General features: G+C 44.5%; 1 protein-coding gene across 6 annotated transcripts in view; it reads right to left on the reverse strand.

Annotated features, from left to right (window-relative positions):
* The window catches only part of UBQLN1 (ubiquilin 1), a 1,666,336-nt gene that overhangs the window by 295,979 nt on the left and 1,346,096 nt on the right, over positions 1-24,261 (reverse strand). For all 6 annotated transcript variants that reach the window (XM_044083698.1, XM_044083697.1, XM_044083695.1 and 3 more), the window contains one exon: positions 18,264-18,379. In XM_044083698.1, coding sequence (XP_043939633.1) covers positions 18,264-18,379 — 116 coding nt within the window. The remainder of the gene's footprint in view (positions 1-18,263; positions 18,380-24,261) is intronic.

The raw sequence follows: 24,261 nt of genomic DNA on the forward strand, positions 1-24,261 counted from the left end.
AGACCCTTTCTTTAGACATGGTGTAACACAAACACACACACACCAGTCAAAGAATTTAAATTAAATATACCAAAAAAGGTATAACTAGAAACACACACACACCCTAACAGGGGGGGATGGGATGGGTAAAAGTCTGACTAAAAAAATAAGAAGAGACAGGGAATTTTCTGTCAGAAAATGTTTAAAACTAAATTAAAACTAATAATAAAGGGTTTTTTTGTTAAAGGGGGCTAAAATAGCAAAGTAGCAAATCACTTACCAGGAGCTGGTAAAAGGAGGACCTCATCAGCGAAGCGGCAAACGAGATCTGGGTACTTTCCGCCTTGCATCATGGGATATGGGGTTGCCTCGAGCTGGTAAAAGTGACTCTCGAGCTTAGCAAGTGCCGAGTCGGAGCCGAGGATCGGCTCCGAACCCATCAAGCAAGAATGAAGGCGAGATTGACAACTTAACATCATATATTCTTACCACCTCGCTGATTCCTAGAGAAGGTATGCTGAGGGGTAGAGAATTTGATTCCAGCAGCAAAGTCTTTCGCTCCTGCTCGCTGTGGATAAGAGTATGTTTTCCTGATGGCCCAAACAAAGATAAGCTATTGAAGGGGTGTTAACGAAAGATTTATTTTTTATTTATTTGACATTTGCTGACAGCCTGACTGAGCTTACTCCCTTTATCAGCAGAGGCCCAGGGAGAAAAGCTCCACAATACAGATTATACACATAAAACATTCAACAGTACGTATTATGCAAGTACAGTATTCCAGTACAAGGTATGCAATTAAAAAAATGAACAGAAGTAAAATATAACAAACCCAATAGGATTACGCGAAACTGCAGAGGCTCATCCAGGCATGCTGTCGTATGGCTATGCTTGAGCCGGCTGCTCAAGAGGTACCTTCCACTGCAATTAATTAGCTACAGAAAATAAAGTGGCCAGGTGCGGAGAAACTTTAAGATCCTCCACTGACATGGACTCAGCGACAGCTTGAAAACTCTTTGATCAAATCTCTCTGCAAACAGGTGAAATGGGCCAAGAAATGTAATGACCTTGTGTGAAGTAGCTGAAAACATGCTTCCCGAATCTGTCCATCCCTCTGGACTCCCTGTTCAGTGGATAGAGAGTGGTGCTCTGCTGTGCTAGCTCCTTTTTTATCACTGCTGCCACAACCATGGCATTCACTGCAGCTCCTTCGCTCCAGAAAATACAGTTACCATAAATGTAGATGTTCAAAAGTGTATTCACTGCTGCAGTCATCACCTGTGTGTTATCCCTGCTGTTGTAGCCCTTGGCCGGCCCAGATACCAGAGTCAATGTTTTTCTGCGCCAGCTGCTGTCGCTTGCTGTCTGACGTCAGGTTGTCAGTGCTACAAAGGAAGGCAGCTGACGCCACTACATCGGTTTTTCTTGCCCTAACCAGAGGCCCCAGTAAATATGGTAAAGTGGTTCTGGTGGCTAAAAGCCATCATTAGCAACTTATGTCTCCCTAAAGAAAGAAGAAATAAGGAGGAAGGAGGGTGGGAAACCAGGACTGCAACAGTGAATACACTCGAGCATCTACATTTACAGTAAATGTACAGAACTGTACTATGTTCTTGGTTTCACTGTTGCAGTCATGACCTGTGGGAGGATTCCCAAAGCTGAGGAAAGGGGTGGAAGGATTAGCAAGAGACCTAGGAATGAGCCAGCATGTCCTGCAGAACTGTACAGGCAAACCCTACCCTAGCCTTAGAAAATAAAGGTAGGTGGTAATGCTTGGTAAACGTATGGACAGAAGTCCAGGTGGCAGCTTCCAGGATGTCCCTGGTGGGAACTACTCTGAGGAATGCTGTGAAAGTGGAGGCTGCCCTAGTGGGATGGGTTCGAATAGACTTAGGGGCGTTTCTCATGCAATCTGTAGTAGAAACAGATACAGTGTGATATCCATTTGGAAATGGTTTGTTTGGAAATGGGCTTCCCCTCTGCCACTGGGACAAAGCTGACAAGTAGTTGGTCTGTTTTCCTGAAGGGCTTAGTACGGTCCAGATAGTATCTGAGCTGTCTGTGCATGTCTAGTGAGTGCAGAATTCTTTCCCCCTTGTTTTGAGGATTAGGAAAGAAGGTGGGTAGATGTATGGCCTAGTTGAGAGTTACATTAGATTCCACCTTGGGCATAAAGGAGGGATTAGTCCTCAGGGAGACCCTGTCTACATGGAAGATGATTAAGGGCTCAATGGCCATCAGTGCCTAAAGTTCTGAAACCCTTCCGGCTGAGGTGATAGCTAGAAAAAAAGCAGTCTTCCAGTAGAGGTATCTTAGTTCTTCTGAAGCAGCAGGTTCAAAGGGGGGTAAAGTACATTTTTCCAAAACATAATTCAGGTCCCAGGGTGGCCATCAGGGAGTTCTGATATTAGAAGCCCCTCTGAGGAATTGTTTAATCAAAGGATGGGAGAACAGGGGCTGTTCTGTATCAAAATGAGCTGAAATGGCTGAGGCATGGATTTTAATAGAGGAGAAGGAGAGGCCACTATTAAGTAGTTCCGCTAGGTAGTCCAGGATAAGAGGGATGGAAGGTTGTGAAGTATTTCCCCCTCTGGACTGGCTCCATGAGCAGAATCTTTTCCATTTTCCTGTGTAAGATTTTCTGGTGCTGGGCATTCTGGCCTCTATGATAACGTCTAGGACCTGTTTGCTTAACAGGCACCCCTTGTTTGCCTTGGGTGTATATTAGCCATGCTGATAGTTTGAGAGTCTGTAAATCTGGGTGCAGCATACCCCCCACCCCACCTGAGTTAAGAGGTTTGAGATCAGGGGAAGCTGCCTGAAAGGCTGTAAGGTCAGGGGAAGCTGCCAGAGAGACTGCAAGGTCAGGCTGCACAGTAAGGGGTACCAAAGTTGTCTGGGCCAATCTGGAGCAATGAGGATGGCCTTTGGTCTCTCCTCCCTTATTTTGATCATTACCTTGGAAATAAGAGACAGAGGAGGGAATGCATACACAAAGAGGGTGCTCCAGGGGAAGGTCAAGGCATCCACCTTCCATGATAGGTGGTGGTACTCCCTGGTACAGAATTTTTCCAGCTGATGGTTGAGATGCGAAGCAAAGAGATCCACCTCTGGGGTCCCCCACGCCTGAGTGATTTGTAAAAAGATTTTTCTGTGGAGCTGCCATTTGTGGGGGTCCAGTGAGTTTCTGCTCAAGTGGTCTGCCAGGGTGTTGTTGATCCCTGGCAGGTATTGAGCTTTCAGGTGTAGTCCCATGGAAGAGCCTGTCAGCCAGAGTTTCACGGCTACCTGCACATAGGGTAAGATTGGTTCCCTCCCTGTTTGTTCATGTACCACATTACTGTGGTGCTGTCTGTTTTGATTAGGAAAACCCCTGGCTTGAGATGGGGTTTGAAGGATGTCAGAGCCTGCTGTACTGTCATCATTTCCTTCTGGTTGATGTGCAAGGGAAGGTGCTGGGCATCCCAAAGACCTTGGGTGCACCTGCCTGCTAGGTGAGCTCCCCAAGGTATATCTGAGGCGTCGGTGGTAATGGTCTGCACGGTTGGGCGGAGTTCTTGGCACAGGCATCTGCCATAGCTGGCTTTAGGCACCAGCGAACCCTGCGGTCGCTGGGGGACCTCTGTTCCTCGGGGGCCCCCAACCACTGCAAGTTATCTTATCTTGATATTTTGTAACATGTCTGCCAAAAAGTACAGTTTTGTACCTACCATAAATGTAGATGTCCGATAGATATGCAACTGCAGTCATAACATATGGGTTGTCCTGCCTCAGGCAGCCCTCGGTCGGCCGGATTCCAAAGTCTGGGTCCGACGTCGGCTGATGTCGCATTTCTCTCCGACGTCAGAGCGGCTGGAGTACATAAGCATCAGCCGACGCCATTTTCTTCAGTGTTTCTTGCCCCAGATGCCAGGTGCCCTCCAAGGAAGGCTGTAATCAATTTGGAAGACAAAAACAGGATTCCAGACAAATAAGTAAGCAATAAACAGATGCACCATAACAGATATCCCCAGCTAAGAGAAACAAGGATAGGAGTGGACCCTAGGCATAGAGGGGTATGGAGGGAGGGAAAATCCGACTGCAGTTGCATATCTATCGGACATCTACATTTATGGTAGGTACAAAACTGTACTATGTCCTTCAAGAATGCAACTGCAGTCATAACATATGGGTAGAATACCATAGCTTAGCTGGGGAGGAGGAATGCTCTAGGAAAAGATGGTGTGGCAATCAAACCCTGCAGGACTGCCGAAGCAAAGCCTGCTCTGGATCTGGAGTATAGAGGGAGATTGTAGTGTTTGGAGAATGTATGCACGGAGCTCCATGTAGCAGCTTCTAGAATGTCCTTTGTAGGCACCCCTCTTAAGAATGCTGTAGAGGTGGCTGTAGCTCTGGTGGAATGTGGTCTGACATTGGCTGGAACAGTCTTCCCATGAAAGGAATAACAAAATCTGATGCAATGTCCAATCCATTTTGAAATAGTCTGTTTTGAAATGGCTTTTCCTTATACTGCAGGGGCATAAGCTACAAAAAGTTGTTCAGACTTCCTACTGGTCTTGGTTCTGTCCAGGCAGTATCGAAGTTGTCTGTGAATGTCCAAGGTATGCAACAGTCTTTCCCCTTTGTTCTCAGGATTGGGGACGAAAGCAGGCAGATGAATAGCTTGATTTAAAGAAACCCTAGATACCACCTTTGGCATAAAAGTAGGGTTGGTCCTTAAGGAGACCCTGTCTCTGTGAAAGATTATGAACGGTGGTATTGCCATTAGGGCCTGTAGTTCCGAAACCCTTCTTGCTGAGGTAATTGCCAACAGGAAAGCTGTCTTCCATGAGAGAAATTGTAAGTCGACTGAAGCTGCTGGCTCAAATGGAGGTAGAGTCAGTTTTTCTAGGACAAAGTTGAGGTCCCAGGCTGGCACTGGAGCCTTTCTTGGTGGCTTAATGTTCTTGATTCCCCTGAGGAATTGCCTTAGCAAAGGATGTGAAAAGACAGGCGGATCAGTGTTATATCTAGCTGAAATAGCTGAAGCATGTATCTTTCATGAGAGTCCATTCTGTAGCATATCTGCCAAATATTCCAGGATGAGTGGGATGTTCAATAATGATGCATCATGTCCCTTGCTGGTATTCCAAATGCTGAATCTCTTCCATTTTGCTAAGTAAACCTTTCTGGTGGATGGTCTTCGAGCCTCTGTTAATATCCGCTGAACTTCCTTGGAGAGAGATAGATTGAGGTTATTCATGGGATCTCCCAGGCTGTTAGCTGCAGTGTCTGAAGGTTTGGATGCACTGTTTTGAAGTTGTGTTGAGTCAAAAGTAGGGGCCATTGTGGAAGGGCCCACTTCTTGGTGTGACATATGCTCCGTAGTAGTGGATACCAGTGTTGTCTTGGCCAGTCTGGAGCTATTAGGATCCCCTTGGGTCTCTGCTTTGATCTTTAGTAATACTGAGGTTATCAGTGGCAGAGGTGGGAATGCATAGATTTTTAGGAAGTTCCAGTTGAATGAAAGAGCATCTATTTTCCAAGCTTGTGGATGGTATGTCCTTGAGCAGAATTTGTGTAGATGATGGTTGAGGTGAGAGGCAAATAGGTCTACTTCTGGCCTGCCCCATGTCGAAGTGAGTTGTGTGAAGATCTTCGGATGTAACCTCCACTCGTGTGGATCTGTGAAATTCCTGCTTAGGCTGTCCGCCAGCACATTGTCTTTGCCTGGAACAAACTGGGATTGTAACTGTATGTTTAGGCTCAGTGATTTTTCCCAAAGATTCATTGTCAGTCTGCAAAGGGGGTAAGAATGGGTGCACCCTTGCTTGTTTACATGCCACATCACAGTGGTGTTGTCTGTCCGTATCAGTAAATGGCCTTGCTGAAGTTGTTGCCGAAAGGCCTCGATGGCATGCATTACTGCCAGCATTTCCTTTTGGTTTATATGCAGATGTGTTTCCTTTGGAGACCATTGTCCTTGTATACATCTGCCTTCCATGTGCGCCCCCCATCCCAAGGTCTGAGGCGTCTGTGGTCATGGTCTGTGTTATCTGTGGTTTTTTGAATGACATACCTGTGTTTGCCTGGCTTACCGAGGCCCACCATAGGAATTCCTTTTGTAGGCATGGAATGAGCGGTATGGTTGTCTCTAAGTTGTTGCTGTGCTGAGACCATAGGCTTTTTAGGTACCATTGAAGCTTTCTCATGTGTAGTCTTGCTAATGGAACCAGGAGAATGCAGGATGCCATGTAACCCAGGGCCTGTAGGAATCTCCTTGCAGTCATCTGGGTGAGTTTTGCCAAACCTTTGAAACAATGAGTTAACTTCTCTTGCTTGTCTTCTGTCAGGGAAGCCATTTGAGAGGCTGTGTCTAGTTTGGCTCCTAAGAAGGTTATTTGCTGGGATGGTTGAAGTCTTGACTTTTGGAAGTTGACTGTGTATCCCAGAGCCTGAAGTAATTGTATGACATAGTTCAAGTTTTTTGTCAACATCAATTTGTCGTCCGCTTGTATGAGGCAGTCGTCCAGGTACGGGTAAATTTGGATCCCCTGGAGCCTGCAATGAGCAATTACTGAAGCCAGGCATTTTGTGAATACTCTGGGCGCAGTAGATAAGCCAAATGGCAATGCTGAGAATTGATAGTGGTCTGGCGCTGCAAGAAATCTGAGGTATCTTCTGCAACTGTGTCTGATAGGGACATGCAGGTATGCCTCCTTGAGGTCCAGAGTAATCAGCCAAGACCCCTTGCCCAGCATGGGAAGGAGTTGCTGTAGAGTCAGCATTTTGAACTTTGGTACTATGAGAAAGGTGTTTAATGCGGACAAATCCAGTATTGGTCTCCATTGAGTTTCTTTTCTTGGAACAAGGAACAGTCTTGAGTAAAACCCCTGGCCTTGTTCTTGTTGTGGAACTCTTTCTATTGCTTTTATCCGAGCCAGCAGAGAAATTTGCTTGATAGCCTCTGCCCTCTGGTTTTGTGGTAGGTTTGGCATGCATTGTTTTCTTGGTAAGGTATGAAAATGGAACCTGTAACCTTGTCTATAATGTCCAAAATACATTTGTCCTTTGTCAATCTGTGCCAATTGTCTGAAAACAGAGAATTTTCCGCCCAAGGGAGCTTCTATTTGTTCCTTGGTAGGCGGAAGTAGAGGAAAGTCATTGAGATTGTGGCTGTGGGGCAGGGGAAACCCCTGTGTCACTTCTTTGGTTTGCTGGCTGCCATTGTCATCCCCTGTAAGGACCTCTGTATTGTCCTCTTCCTCGGCCATGTCTGGTTTTACCCCTTTGAAATTTTTAAGGATTAGGAAAGGACCAGTTTTTTGAAGGCTAATTCCTACTGAATCTGGGGGGCTGAACCTGGAGGAAATCTTTAACCGTCTGAACTGATTTTGCTTTTTCCTCGATGGACTTTAACACATCTTTAGCATTAGCACCAAAAAGCTTGTTCTTTTCCAAGGGTGCATCCAGAAGTTTTGCCTTAACATGATCTGGTAGAGGCTGTTCTTTTAACCATGCATGTCTACGAATGACTGCCCCTGTCATAGCTGCCCTACATGAAGCTTCCAGTGCATCATATCCACACTGCAGGAAGTGATTGCTGACTTGCTGAGAGTTATGTACAGCTTCCTGCAAAGACTTCCTGTCTAAAGGATCAGGAGAGGCTAATGTTTTCTGTAAATCATCTAACAGGAAATCCTGATATTGTAACATATGAAAAAGGCAATTCAAAGCTCTCATAGATAAAGTAGTGGAGGTGTAGACCTTTTTCCCCCATCTCTCTAATGACCTAGCTTCCCTGTTGGAAGGCAAGGGATTTTTAGAGGTGGAAGCTGAAACACCTTTAGGTCCCTGAGAAATAGTTTCTAAATCAACAGTATGGGCCCTGAATAAATGGGAATGTGTTTCTGGGACCCTGTAATACCTGTCTGGCTTGGCTGGAGCAGGAGGAAGAGAATCAGGGGTAACACTGGAGTCAGAATATAAATCATCCAAAACATCAAGCACAGGAGGAATAGCTAAGGGCCTGTGCTGGGGCTTTTTAAGTAAAGTTCGAAGGCGCTTTCTGGAATCAGAATATTCCTGGCCTTGCCACTTGAAATGTTCCCTCATGGTATGCAGAACTTCCCCAAAAGAAATATCCTCAGGAGGGGAGGCCGAGGGGATGGAATCCTCAGCATTCGAGTCCTCATAGGTCTGGAAGAGCTCTTCCTGGCCATCGGAGTGGACAGAGTCCTCAGAATCTTCATCTGAAGGGATAGGGTCAGAGGGTTCAACCCGGGGCCTCTTATCAGGAGGAGGCTGGGATCCTCTCTCAGGATGGGCCTGTGAACCTCTAATCATAGAAATTAAGTCTGCGGCCATAGTCATGATTTGTGACTCTGGAGTAGGCTGAGGTAAGGCTTTAGCACTAAGGTGCTTGGTCTTGCTGGCTGCCTTAGCCTGAGTGTAGGCCTTAATAGACATGGCCATAGGAGGCCTTGGCAGCTCCACGTGCAGGAGTGACCTTATCTACAGCAATGGTCTCGGGCATTTCCTCGGTTTCAGTATCCGGAGGAAAATCTATAACTGGTGTCGGAGTGGTATCCGGTATCAGAGTCGTTGGTAATGCGGTGTCTTCGGTTCGGAGTGGTGGAATAACCGTCTCAGGGGGGACCGGAGCACTCGCGGTAGGTTTTGGCATGGAGTCGGTGGTAGACGTGGGCCGAGGATGTCGGTCCCGGTCTTTTCGTTTCTTGGGAGTTTGCGATGTCGGAAGTTCCGACGGCATTGTATAATCAAATTTATCGCCGAAAAAATCTTCAGCGAACTCCGCCTGGCGCCTGAGAGTGCGCTTATTGAAGCGAGCACAGGCGACACAGGCCGAGACGTCGTGGTCTGGGCCAAGGCAAGGAAGACAGTAAGAGTGGAAATCCTTATGAGGTATTTGTTTACCACAAGAAAGACAATTGTTAACTTTTTCAGTAATTTCTGACATCGGCTGAGGCAAGAAAAGGTCCCCAACGGGGTACTTAGCTTTTTTGATGACTTCGGATTCGAAGAATACAGGAGCTGACCGACCGGCACTTGCGAACTGCTTCTGCTTCGGGCACCGCGCGGCAAGAAAGACTGAAGAAAATGGCGTCAGCTGATGCTTATGTACTCCAGCCGCTCTGATGTCGGAGAGAAATGCGACATCAGCCGACGTCGGACCCAGACTTTGGAATCCGGCTGACCGAGGGCTGCCTGAGGCAGGACAACCCATATGTTATGACTGCAGTTGCATTCTTGAAGGACATCAACAAAAGCAAGTACATGAATCTTGCACATTTAATAAACCAGGTGAGTAATAACTCTGATTTATATCTCCTTTAAAATTTGAAGATATTGGTTATAGTAACAGTGTTTTATCAAGCAACAGCTTTCGCAATTCCATTAAATATTTTACCACTGACATAGTGCCCTTGGCTTAGTTAAACGATGGTGGTGGACATTCTATCCACTAAAACTAAGAACATATCCAGCTTTAGGTACCTGAAATACCTGTGGCTGCAGGGGGCCTCCTTAATTATCCTTGATTGTGTGGGGGGCCCTATGAAAGCTGTGGCTGATTTGGGGAAAATGAGGAGGAAAAAATGTATTAATTTCCTGATTAGGTTGTTTAACCTGAACAGGACTATGATATGACTCTTATAATAAAGCTGGTAATGAACATAGGCAAGATAAGCACTAGAGAGATCATCAGCCCATTGTGACTGATCTCAATGCATACCTTAGAGTTTAAGAACAGCTGATGCTTCTGATCCTCAGGGATGGTTTTCTTGTACAGGGAGTTTTATAAATACTGGCAGAAGAGCAGCTACTATAACTCCCAACTTTTTTGATCAGCATAATACCAATAATACCAGAATAAAGGCTCAAAATCAGGAACGCGTTTTAAATATTACTCTAATTCAATTAAAAAGTTAATAGAATAAACACATTTTGCATCAACATGCATTTTTTTGCTCAATAAGTATAAAACTCTGATGTCTGAATTTATTGACTGTCTGTAGTCCTGAATGATTCACACACAAATCAAACTTTTTATGAAGGACAGAACAAAATTATTTGCAAAATCAGGGACAGTGACAGGTTTGCATTACTCCTCATTGAGGCAAATAAAAGTGACTTACACCTGCCACTGTTTAACTGCTAAATAACAGTCACTGATCTGGTGTGCCGGTACCAGTGGTACAAATGTAGTAGTGTGTGTGTGTGTGGTTATTACATCTCCTCAACCCAAACTGTCAAAGGCGGCTACTTGTATGGATTCCTGAAGTATGGTCATTATTTTATTTTACTTTTCTCATAGACCTCAGAGGTGTACAAAGAAGGTTACTATGGCTTGTGTAGGTGGGCAGGGTACTGTCTAGGAGCAACAAAGCAGAAAACATTACTGCAGTCATTATTTGTTTCACTTTCCTCACAATCACACTCCAGCAGTGCACACAAGATACAAGTAGCTGCCTTTGACAGTTTGGGTTGAGGAGTGAGGAGGCATGATATGTATATGTATGTCTGCAGTGACTTGAAATACATGACTGTGGCAGTTTGAACCTCTGCTTTCATCCCAGCCTAACACCAGAGCAATGCTTAGACAGTCTTTTTTTTTTTTTTTTTTTTGGGGGGGGGGGCAGTTCCCAGATAGGACCTATGTATCCAGACAACTAGTTTGTTAGTTTACTGTTGCTATAATTTTGTCATCTTTGAACATTAAGCCTTGGGTACAACTTGTATCTTTCTTGAAAGAAAAAAAAATAAGACAAATTGGGCAAAACTGGATTAAACAGCTGGGAAAATGCTCTAAAATACATCCCAGAACATCTATAACCCTATGGCTTCTTGGGCCCTGGCTTATTTGAGTTATTTCCTAAATGGTTATTACTGCGCTGAGTTGGTCAAGAAAGATGTGTTGAAAGGATGCAAGGAAAACTAAAGCTGTACAGAAACACAATTTCTTTCCTCAATCATAATTTCTGTTCAAGTCATCATTGGTTGAAAAGATTGTGTAAAAAGAAAAAAAACTTTAAAATGTACTTCAGATCATATAGGGAGTTATGGCTTCTTGAAAAAGCTGAAGAGTAAGGCAAAATGAGAGAAAATTAAGAAAAAAGTAGTATGCATAGTATGGGGTACCCAAGATTAGGGGAATATTGGAGGGTATGTGTGTATATTGGGGGGGGGGGTGCTGAAACAGTAGGTCTAGGCTGCCATTTCACCTAAATCCAGACTTCTATATAAAGTTGCTGCAATGTATCATTGTTGAAACTAAATGCCAGTAACTGTGAATATCCCTTTGTGAGATGGTCCAACATAGTGTGGTACACAGACCTGTTGTAATATAAGAGTATTGTAGCTACAGATCAGTCTGTATGCAATACTCCTAAAAGTTTGCAGTATGAGCTAAAATATTACTTAGGAAGGGTGGCAGTGACAAGGTGATACGTACACTTGAAGTGCCCAGGGGCCCCCAACTTGACATCTGCTGGGGGCCCCAAAATGCTAACACCGGCCCTGCACCCGCCCACCAGAGAAACTCATCTCTTATACAGGGGATCAGAGGGAGAGAGGTCTCCAGCAGCTGAGAGTGCAGACACCAAAGGTTCTTTAGATACCACTGAAGTTTCCTCATGTGATGCTTGGCCAGAAGAATTAGAAGGATGCAAGATGCCATGTACCCCAAGGCTTGCAGGAACTTTCTCGCAGTGAGGAGACTTCGAGAAACCAGCTGGGTAAAGTAGAGAGGCAGGAAGCTCTGCTTTTCTGGGGATAGGAAGGCCATTTGTGATGCTGTGTCCAGCAGTGCTCCCAAGAAAATGATCTTCCTGCACGGTGTTTGCTTTGATTTCCTCTCAATGATGGTGAATCCTACGGAGGTTAGGAAAGTTTTGACAAACAGGAGGTCCTGGAGCAGCTGTTCTTTGCACTCTGCCTGAATGAGGCAGTCATCCAGATAAGGGTAAATCTGTATATTTCTCTGTCTGCAAAATGCTATAGCCAGGACTAAGCATTTGGTGAATAACCTGGGAGCAGTAGATAAGTCAAATGGTAGCACAGAGAACTGAAAGTGTTGTGAGCCTGCTCTGAAGCGCACAAATTTCCTGCAGGATTCCCTTATGGGGATGTAGAGGTAGGCATCCTTTAGGTCTAGGGTCACTAACCAGGCATTTTCTGTCAGCATAGTCAGCAGCTGCTGCAAAGTTAGCATTTTGAATTTGGGGACCACCAGGGAGGTGTCCAGAATGGATAGATCCAGGATGGGGCACCAAGTGCCCTCTTTTCTGGGAACAAGGAATAGTCTGGAATAAAATCCTTTGCCTGTTTGGTCTAAGGGGACAGGTTCTACTGCCCCTTGTGATATGAGAGTCTGGACTTGTTTCAATGCCTCTGTCCACTGATTTGGAGGTATGTCTGGGTACCCTCTTGGAATTTGGAGTTCGTTGAAAGAGAATTTGTATCCCTGAAAAATTTTCTTCAAGACCCACTGGCCCTTTGTAACAGAGAACCAATTTTCTTTGCAGAGGGAGAGCCTTCCTCCTAGCTTTTGGTGAGTGAAAGGAGGGCAGACGGGGGAGAGGGAGTCATTGAGAGTTTTTGCCATAAAGTGATGGCTTAGAACTCCCTGCCTTTGGGGCAAGAGTGGTCCACCATTTGGTTCTCTGCTGTTCCTGGGATAGGAGCTTGGGAGGTCTGTCCCTGCGGGCCTTACTTTGCCCCTGCCTGCTAGGTGCAGGAAAGGACCAGTGCTTAGATGGTCAATTCCTGCTGAGCCTAGGAGGTTGTACCTGAAAGAAATCTTTTACTGTTTGCATAGATTGTGCTTTGTTCTTCAATCTTTTTAAGCACCTCTTCTGCTTTTACTCCAAACAAGCGGTCCTTATCCATGGGTGCATTAATTAATTTAGACTTGACATAATCAGGGAGAGGTTGTTTCTTCAACCATGCATGTCTCCTAATGACTGATCCTGACACTGCTGCCCTGCTTGAGGCTTCTAGGGAATCATATCCACAGTGTAATGAGTGCTTGGCCACTTGACAAGTAGAGTGCGGTAAATCTGCTAACTCTTTTGAATTGGCAGTCAGGAAAGGTTGAAATCTTTTGCTTTAATAGTTCCAAAGTATGTTGTTGAAATTTTAACATATGGAACTGACAGTTGAGTGCTCTGATAGCTAAGGTTACAGAGATGTATACTTTTTTATCCCATCTGTTCAAAGCTCCAGAATCCTTGTCAGCAGGAATAGGATTCTAAGCAGAACTAGCTTTAGCTCCTTTAGGTCCCTGTGTAATGACCTCCAGGTCTGCAGCAGGGTTTCTGTATAGGTATTTGTGAGAATCAGGTACCCTGTAATACCGGTCAGGTTTACTGGGAACAGGAGGTAGGGCTTCTGGGGATAAGCTGGATTCATGGAAAACATTATCCACTACCTCTAAGATGGGGGGGGATGGCCAAGGGTCTGTGCTGGGGCAGGTCTAGAAACTCTCTTAGTCTTTTCTTAGACTGAGGGAAGTCCTGGGATTCCCACTGAAAATGTTCCCTTAGAGTGTGAAGGGTTTCCCCAAAGGAAAGGTCTTCCGGTAGGAAGGCAGGAGGAATGGATTCCTCTGCATCTGAATCCTTATAAGCAGTCAAAGGTTGTTGTTCCTCTAAAAAATCTGAATAATCAGATTCCTCAGAATCTTGTTCTGTTAGTATTTCAGGAGAATGGCGTCTTTTCCTTTTAGAAGTTGTGGTCTGACTGCCCGTGATAAGGGAGATAAGATCCTCTGCCATTTTAAGCATTTGGGCTTGGGGAGGTAAGACAGGAGTAAGATGGTGGCTAGAGGTAGATTTTCTAGGAGTGGCCTGGCTTCTAGGCCTAAAAGTATCCATCGGTCTGAGAGAAATGGTAGTCGGATGAGAAGACGTTATTTTTTTTGTCTAGATTCGGTAGTGCAAAAGGCCTCCTCAGAAGCCGGTGCCTGTGCTGCGTTCCAGGACCCAACCAAGGCAGAGACAACCAAAGGCTCGGAACATGAAGACTTCTGTGGCATACCAGACTATGAAATGGTCTCATTAGAGGCCTGTGTAGATATCATATTGGGCATCAGGGGCTGCGAAAGCTCCTTACTGAATTCCGGAGAACTGATGACCTGCTTAACAGTAGAGTTGACGGAAGGCTTAGCCTTGTGTGATCCGTCTCTATCTTTATCTCTACGTTTTTTCAGAATGTCTATGGATTGTTGGCTGACGGATGCCATTTCGGAATGTGAAGACAGAAGACGAAAATACCTGCCTGCAATAAGAGCTCTACAATGAATGGTTCTTGCGTTAAAGAGGACACAGAACCAGCAATGAGGGACATCGTGGTCTGGGCCTAAACAAGTGACGCAGAATGAATGGAAGTCTCGGTGTGGGATCTGCTTTCCACAAGCGAGACAATTAACTTTTTCGGACATCGGTTAGCGCAAGAAAAAAGGATCCCCAATGGGTTACTTAGCCTTAGACGTTTTCAGCTGTAATTCAAACTCTGGTACCGACTGACCGGCACACTTGCAAACTGCTTCTGCTAAGGGCTCCATGGCAAGACAGACAGATGTAATGGTATCGGCTGCCTTCCTTTATAGCACTGACAACCTGATGTCAAGACAGAAAGCAACAGCAGCCGATGCAGAAAAACATCGACTCTGGTATTAGGGCAGGCCGCGGGCTACCACAGCAGGGATAACCCACAGGTGATGACTGCAACAGTGAAACATGAAGAACATCTGTTGGTCTGCAGGCAGGGACAAAAACTTAAGATGCTTAGGAACAGGTTCAGTAGTGTCTGTCTACTTCCAGGCCCAGCATGAGACAAAAATCGATAAGCTCATCCACTGGGGGGGAGGCACCCAAGATGTTGATGGGCCAGCCCCGTAAGACATCAAGAACACAGTCTCCTTAGGAGAAGGATTTTTGAATGACCATTCAGTTCTTTGCCTCAGAATTCCCAGGATATCCCTGAAGGAAACATCGTCAAGTGGGGAGCAGATGAATCCTTCACTTTCCTCAAAGTCTGTGTCCTCCCTAAGAGACTCCATGGGGAAGTCTGTGTCTCCTTTTACACATCCTCTTCAGAGGGACCTCCTTAGTGGGGTGGGGTCTGTGGAGGGATCAGAAGAGGTGGGGAGTCCTTGTGGGGAGTGTGAGTGGAGAATTTCTGGAACTGGCTGACTTGAAGGACCAGAAAGGATGGTCTCACAGCTCAAAGCCGATGACAGGTGAGGGGTTGGAGCCAAGATATGAGAGGACAGTTCTCTAGCCGTAGAGAAACCCCTTTCTACAACTCAGAAAGCTGACGGACACGGAGAACTCCCCCCACCCGGAGCCAAAGCAGCTGAGGAAAGAAAGTTCAGGCCAGCTCCGGATCCGCACCCCCTGGAGAGAATCGGCCTGAGCTGTCTATAGCTGAAGCACCTAGAGGAAGGGACTGATCCGAACAAATCGGAGCCAAACCCTGCCCCTCAGACCTAGAACAAACCTCTTGGATCAAAGACCAACTATGACTTAAAGATAAATTAACAGAACTGGTCAGGGTAACTGTCAGATTCGAAGAAAGTGACCTTCTCAGACCAACAATCTACCTCTCGGAGATCTAGGATCCTTGGGCTCCGAAACCGAAGGTCGGATCAGAGAAGGAAATGAGTGTAGTCTAGGAGAGCTCAAAAATCCAGTAGGGGATGAAGCTGGAATGACCCCCATATTAATTTGAGCTCTAAGAAAAGTCTGCATCATTCTGTCCATATCAGAAGTTGAATAGCTCCTGGAAGACCTACAAGAGGTTGAGGAGGGCGGTCTAAGGTTTAATGGGTGTCTGAAAACCCCTTTATGGCAGAGTGGGAGACGCTGCCTGTACAATCAAATCCGGTGAACGACCTTTAGCTGTAGGATCCGAGGTCTTAGGATCTGAAGCAGCGGCCAGTTAAATAGGAGAGCTAGTCATGGGTGCCAAAGATGTCAGATCCAATGACAGAATAGGATCAGAGTCTTGACGAACAGTAGTTGGATCAGAGACGTTTCTCTGTTTAGATGTCGGCTCCGAGTAAGGATATTTGTGATGTCATTTTTGGCTCAAAGACCATCTGTTTGGTGGGGGTTTGAGTCCCAGCAGGCACTAGTCCTTTAAGGATCAACTTGTTTCTTTCATCTCAGAGAGCTCTCGGACTGAAGGTGCTACAGACAGAACAAGGAGTGTCCACATGGGCAGCTCCCAAACAACAGGCATACTTCTGCTGGGCATCAGAGTTTGGGATCTTATGCCCAAAAGAAGTGCACTGTTTGAACCCAGTTGGTTTTTCTGGCCTGTCTAACATAATATTAAAGAAAAGGTACCAACAACAAGAAAAAATCAGTCACAGTACACAAACTGTATAAACTGAGAATTCAACAATGTTTAAAATTATTTATTTACTTAACATTTGGGTACTGGGAAAGTTCAACCTGGAATAAGCCAATTTTCAGTGGAGGCCCAGGGAGAAATGCTCCAGATGCAAGTCTTTGTAATGTGGGAGAAAACTGGAGCACCCAATGAAACCCAGATGAACTCAAAGAGGACATGCAGACTCCAGACAGAAGGCACCTCAGCAGAGAAATGAACTGGCGAACCTCTTGCTGTGAGGTGACAACTCAAACTGCTGAATCACTCCACCATCCAAGAAAGGCTACACAAACTCTCCAAGACCAGCAAGAAAAGGGGTCCAAGAGAAACAAGCACACACACACACACACACACACACACACACACACACACACACACACACACACACACACACACACACACACGCGGGAAGAGGGACAGTAACTGAAAACACCAGTCCCAAGTGCCAGAGAGAAACAAAGCTAATTGGAAAAGTCTAATAAAGATTACAGACAAAAAGTTTAACTATAATTTTCTTAAAAATCTAAGAACTCAAAAAACACACACACTAGTAACTACTAATAGTAAGCAACTACCTAAGCAAAAACACTTCTTAAAAAAAACACAACAACAAACACAATACACTTCTAACAAGTTCCTGAAAGGGAGGAGCAAAAACAAGCTATTGAAAGGATAAGGTCACCGAGGTGAAAAACACACTTCTTTAACGATTCTCAAGTGAGAGGCTGGATCTTGCATCCAATGGGAATGGTGACAAACGAGATCGGAGGACTTCGGGATGTCCAGGGGGGTTATGGGTAAAGGGAGGAGCATGAGGATTGGATTCGAAGTCTTGAATAAGGTGGCCGAGTCGGATCCGAGGATGGGATCCCTAGACCCAGTGGTGAGGAAAAAATGAAAAGGACAACATCAGATAAAAGTGATTCTGGTAAAGATGAAGGAAAATACACCAAGCAGTTTGCCTGTTCATAATATATGGCACAAGAATCTATAAAGCAAGTGTATACCACTGAAAATGCAATCAATCCATTACAAAGAGTGGGATCTATAAAACTGCTCTCTATGTAACACAACATAATGTAGTACTGGAACATACTTCCCAAAATTAACACGGCCTTTGATAAGATTCCCATCAGCAATGCAACTATAACAAAAATAAAGAGCAGGCTATTTATTATGAAACAAGACAGAATAGGGAGAGGGCTACTGTTGATTGTCCCACAAAATATCACAAATGGAACACTGGATGTTTATGCTCTCAGTTTTACTACATCAGATACTGGTTTGCTACAGATGATGGGCTATGACTTTCAGTTATGGGACAGAGAAGATGGAAAAGGGGCGTTTTACTTTTCTTTTACACCTTTTCCTTCAAATCTATATGTTCTCAGAGTTAGTAGATATAGAGCTTAGGGAGGGGGTCACACAGTCCCCACAATGGGAGGTGCAGGGGAACTTACCCACTGAAAAAACAATTCCGCAATACATTGTGATTTTTTTTCTGTGGTAATCATTTGGGTTTGCAATTAGATCTTTTCATTCCAATTTACATCTTAATTAAAAAATATGTGATTAATCGTAGCAAATCCTAAAAAGCAACTAAACACTCCTATATAAAAAGGCATGTAATACTGGAGCGAATATAATGTAAATATAAGGACTAGTGAGCAAGCAGATGTTTTTTTTTTCAGCATCCCAAGGCCCATATTCTGTCACTTGTGTACACTGATCAAATGACTTTTAACTCACTTGCATATGACATTACATCAAACAGTAATTGCTTGTGTAAGCACACACTGCTTATTGTGCCAAGTAAATGGAAACTTGAATGTTTTTCTCTATGAAGGAAACAGTACAATGGTGTAGTAAATTCAAAGCTATCTTACCCTGGTATAAGTCCTGGAGCTTCTGTAGCTAATGTCTGCAAACCTTGCTGTATTTGCATAAGAGCCTGCATTGCTCTTGGGTTTGACATAGCTTGCAGCATTTCTGGGTTCTGCATCTGAGAATAAAAGCAAAAGGATTACAAATACATAATGAACCACTGTCTCTGTATGCATTCCTACTTTTCTAGTTACAATACAAAAATCTTAAGACTGGGGCGGTAACTATACAAAGAATCATATCTTAAGATTTTCGATCATCTTGGACAGTTTTCACTGTCAACTAAACCTTATCGAGGTTATTTGAAAAACATGTATCCCAACAAGCAGAAAACAAAACAAAACAGAGCAAATAAAGGCAGCACTAACACAGTAACCCATCACTGATGCCAGCATACACCATGTTATCAATTCAACACAATCTTCAAAGTTCTCAATTTTTTTTGGGGGGTTGTATTGGTTTCTTTAAAACTTTTTTGGGGGGTGGAGGTGAAGACAATCCGCCTCTATGATTAATGATATGCACAGTAAGAGCTTATAATACACCACCAAAGTGGCATTTAGTATGGGATGGTTGAGGACTTGAGACAGGTAAAATGCATGTTGATAGGAATTACCTACTAGCCTTCAAGAAGGTTGACTGCAATCACAACTCAAGTACACATACAAATCTTACTACATTCACTTGATTTATGACTGGAACCTCCCAGACAGGTTTTATGGCTGGGCTCATCTTCTCCACTGATCAAACTTCAGAAGATCTGAAGCTTGGAAACAGCTGCACTCCTAAGACGATGCGTACTTGTGACAGAACAAATCACATATGTAAGCAAGTTTATTCCCCATCAAGACCACATATTTGGCAACTCCTAACTATAGCAAGCAAGTGCAGATCAAGAGAAATAAAGTTTACTACAGCAGTTGATCTACAAGAAGTCTTTCCATGACAGGATCAAAGTAGAATACTATCTTCAGCACCAGTTTATTTTCTCCACACAAAATCCACATCTGGAGATGTCCATTCACAGATCAGTATGTCATAATGTAACCTTTGAACTTTTTTTACATTTTTTTCTGGTTTTTAGCTTCTGGTATTTAAGCCCTGCATTTGAGCAAGATTCTGCTTCTTTGTACCAAGCTGAACTGAGGTGGGCTACCAGCCACAACTCTGAGCTGAGATGCCAGATGACTAGAGGCTTCTGAACTTCCAAAAAACACAAGTTGCCGTTTTTTTTTTGCTTATTTATAGTATTTACTGCACTTTAATACTGTATTTATATACGGTGTACTAATCTACACTGCCAAGCAGTGCTATAATAACTAAACTGTTAGCTGTTTAAAACATTTAGAGTAATCTTACTGATTTCCTGCTGTTTTTAAATTTTTTTTGTGTGTCCACTGCTATTTTTCTGCTGTGTTAAACATTCTCTAGTGGTTCCAGGCCATCTTGGATTGGAGGGGGCCTTTCTGCACTCAAGTGAGACGACTGTGCTGACTGGAACCTGTATGGTGAAGGGTGGTTGGTCTAGGGTCTGGAATAAGCATCCTCATTGGTCCTTTTGAACCTTTTTAATTTTTTTATTTTTTTTTCAAGTTTTTAGCTTCTGGTATTTAAGCCCTGCATTTGAGGAAGTTTCTGCTTTTTTGTGCACTACACAGCACCTTCCACTACCTCGCAACTGTGCGCCATAGCCGGACAACTTAATTCAACAGTTTTTCCCTCAGTAACAGCTGTAGCACATTAAATGCAGCCCTCATCCTTAGTACTTTCCCAGTCAAAAAAATACACTGCTAGTAAGCTGAAACCTATTAAACTACCAACAAATAAACCCCAAGCAGAAAGATCCATCCACTAAACTCCTCCTTGATTGATCCTGAAAAGTTCCACTAGTGACAACAGTCTTCAACCTAGCACTATGAACAGTTGGACCACCCTTGTTTCTCCTGCCAACCTTGCTGACTTGGGTCTCTTGAGGTAGTGTAGCAATTGTCTCGTGTACACAGACAACCCTCTACTAATAACTCACTCTAGTACAGAGTGTGAGAGATGTATCTACACCAGGCATCTTAAATCCATACTCTCTCAAAGTCGAAACAGTAACACGGAAGAGGTTGTCAACCCACCCACCTGCACATAGTACCACTACTCATATACACAGTACACATCTAACACAAAAATCAACATACAAGGAGGTTCTCTCAAAAAACCTACCGAGATATCAGAGACCTCCAAAACAAATGACTGCTACAACTACCACAATTACCACAACACCTATGACACACAGCAACACCAGTGTCGCACCTACCAAGCTAGTATGGCATAACACTCAAAAAAACAACTTTTCTAGTCACTGGACTTGGAGACTCAATAGTGAAACACACAGATGTACCACTCACCAGGTTGGACAAGGAGAAAGTCAGTCAGCTGCCTGTCGGGTGCCAGGATTCATCAGATCACGCATGCACTCGGGTCTCTCAGCAACAAGTACCATTATGACTATGTCATAGTTCATGTTGATGTGAACGACCTGAGACATACCTCACTGGACTATATGAACAGACATGATTGAGCTCTCCGAGTAAATCTCCCAGGCAGGTAGGTCCCTAGCCTTGAGCAGCATACTACCCTCACCTAGAATGACTCCACAGTATAAACAAAAAAATGACTGATTTCAGTAACTGGCTTAGTTTCTGGTGTCATTCAAAGGGGATCCACTTTCTGTCAGCCTGGGAAGCCATGGTCGACAAACCTTGCTGCTTTGCCAGAGACAGTTTGCACCTGGCAACTCTAGGCTTTCAGCTGCTTGCAAAGTTCTCTTGACTCCTCCATGGTGCCTTTTTTAGGCAAGGTCTCGAAAACAAACGTATCGATAAGAAATTTGCCAGTCATAACAAAATAAGGGTCATGCTGCTAAATGCTAAGAGCTTAAACCAAAAACTGTACACCCTGGAAGCAATGGACAATGTAGATTTCTGTGCAGTCACAGAAACCTGGTTCAAGACCTCAGAGAGTACCCTGGCCTTGCAAGGCTACAATGCCTCCCACACCTTCAGACCACAAAATGAACATGTGAGAACCAAAGGAGGTGGGTGCTCCCATCTAGCAGACTGGACAACTTCATAAAGTTACTCCAAAGTTATGGTGGGTAAGGACCCCCCCCCCCATTCAAGTCATAGCCAGTTACAGATCTCCCCTCCATGGGTCATGACACGTACAAAGCCTACTTGACCAAGCTGGCAGCAATCCAACTATTATCAAACATTCTGGTTATGAGGGATTTCAATTACCCCGCTATCAAGTGGGACACCTAAGCTCGCCCTAACCTGCTAGCACAAAAGTTTCTTGACTTTGTTAACTCAAATGCCCTGGAACAAATTGTTCATACCTCAACAAGAAGAGCAAACATACTAGATCTGGTCCTCACTAACATGTCAAACAGATGCACTATCGCAACTGTCAGAATTTCATTAGTTAAATCTGACCACAAATCAGTCACCTTTGAGCTGACGCTAACACCAGAACTCACAAAGGGTGAAATCAGACTAAAACACTTCACCAAGACAAAAGTACAGTTGCTTACACTTACCATAAATGTAAATATTCAAATGTATTCACTGTTGCAGTCATTACATTTGGGTTATCTGCTTGCAGGTAGCCCTCAGTCAGTCTGATTAACAAAGTCTTGGGTCCTGTGTCGGTTGCTGTCCCTTCTTCCATGACGTCAGGGGTATAAAACATGCAGCCGACGCCATTACATCAGTTTTTCTTGCCCCAGATGTCAGGTGCCCCCCTAATGGGAAGCAATTAAAAGTACAAAGATATACCTCCAACAAAAAAGCAAATACACCAAAAAGGCTTTTAAGCATAGTAAAGGAAAGTAGAAGTATAGCCAAAAGAAGTTAGAGGGCTGGAGGGAGGGTAACCAGGACTGCAACAGTGAATACACTCTAACATCTACATTTATGGCAAGTGTACACAACTGTACTATGTTCTTTGTGTTTCACTGTTGCAGTCATTACATTTGGGTAGATTCCCAAAGCTATGGTTGGGAGGAGGAATTTAGATAGCATTAGGGCCAGCTATAAGGCCCTGCAAGACTGCAGTGGCAAAGACAGCTCTGGATTTAGAGAAAATTGGCAAATGCTAATGCTTGGTGAAAGTAAGTACAGAACTCCAGGTAGCAAGCTTCTAGGATATCCATGGTAGGGATACCTCTGAGAAAGGCTGTAGAGGTAGATGCAGCCCTGGTGGAGTGAGGTCTGATACCCTGGGGGATAGGTTTTCCATGGTGCTTACAGCAGAAATTAATGCAATGGCTTATCCATTTAGAAATGGTTTGCTTTGAAATAGCCCACCCCTCTGGCCCCTGTAACAAATGCCACCAGCAGTTGTTCAGCTTTCCTTTAAGATTTAGTCCTGTCCAAGTAGAATCTAAGTTGTCTGTGCACATCTAAGGAATGCAGTATCCATTCCCCTTTATTCTGTGGACTGGGAAAGAAAGTTAGCAAATGAATGGACTGATTAAGAGCCACACTGGATACCACCTTGGGCATGAAGGATGGATTAGTTCTGAGGAACACCCTGTCTGCATGAAAGATGATGAAAGGCTCCACTGCTCTAAGGGCCTGTAATTCAGATACCCTTTTAGCTGAAGTGATTGCTAAAAGGAAAGCTGTTTTCCAAGAAATAAATTTTAAGTCTGCAGTAGCAGCTGGCTCAAAAGGAGGTAGAGTGAGTTTCTCCAAGACAAAGTTAAGGTCCCAGGCTGGGGTTGGAGCTCTCCTGGGTGGTCTCAAATTTTTGGCCCCTCTGAGGAACTGCTTGAGCAGTGGATGAAAGAAGAGGGGAGGTTCGGTGTTATAATGAGCTGAGGTGTGGATTTTAATGGAGGAAAAAGACACGCCCTTGTGAAGCATCTCAGTTAAGTGTTATAAAATCTGAAGTAAATTGGGCGCTGCTGTGCTCATTCCTTGAGACTGGTTCCAGGCACGGAATCTTTTCCATTTTTCAGCATAAGATTTCCTAGTACTAGGCCTCCTTCCCTCTAAAATGATATTCATCACAGGTTTGCTGAGGGATGGTAAAGCAGAGATTAAGTAACTAGCCAGGCTGCAAGGTTCAGTGTTGGAAGCTGAGGGTGCAGAATCTGGTTCTCCAGCTGAGACAGCAGGGAAGGAGTCTGAGGCAGGTGCCACTGAGATAACCATGACACACTGCGCAGGAGGGGGTGCCAGTGTTGGCGCGGCTAGTCTGGACCAATTAAAATCATCCTTGGTTTGTCCCGTTTGATTTTTAGTAGTACTTTGGAGAGCAGAGGCAGGGGGGGAAAGGCATACACTGATAGGTTTTTCCCACTGAAGGACCGAGCATCCACTTTCCAGGCTTGTTTGTTGGGAGTCCTTGTGCAAAATTTGTCCAATTGGTAGTTCTGGGGAGAGGCAAACAGGTCTATATCTGGGCTCCCACATTTGCTTGTCAACATGTTGAAAGTCCTTGGTTCCAGTTTCCACTCGTGTGGGTCCATGAGGTTTCTGCTTAGTCCGTCTGCCAGTGTATTTAATTTTCCTGGCAGGAATTGAACTTGTAGGTGAACTTGGCAGCTCAAGGCTGTGTTCCACAATGCCATGGCTAGTCTACAGAGGGGGTAAGAATGTGTAACCCCACTGCTTGTTTACGTACCACACGACAGTGTTGTTGTCTGTCTTTACCATTAGTTGTCCTGGAAGAACGTGGTCCTTGAAGGCTGTCAGAGCATTCTGTACAGCTAACATTTCTTTTTGATTGATATGCAGATGAATTTGACTTGGGTTCCATTTGCCCTGAATGCACTTCCCTGCCAGGTGAGCCCCCCCATGCATAGTCTGATGTGTCTGTTGTTAGAGTTTTGGCAGCAGGGGGTGGTGTAAAAGGTAGTCCCTTGTTTTGGTGTCAGGCCTCTGCCCACAAAAAGAACTCTAGGTGTAGGCAAGGTGTGATAGGAATCATTGTTTCTAGTTCCTG

Source organism: Protopterus annectens, chromosome 9.part0, assembly GCF_019279795.1.
Source record: "Protopterus annectens isolate FY-2018-M chromosome 9.part0, PAN1.0, whole genome shotgun sequence".
NCBI lineage: Eukaryota > Metazoa > Chordata > Ceratodontiformes > Protopteridae > Protopterus > Protopterus annectens.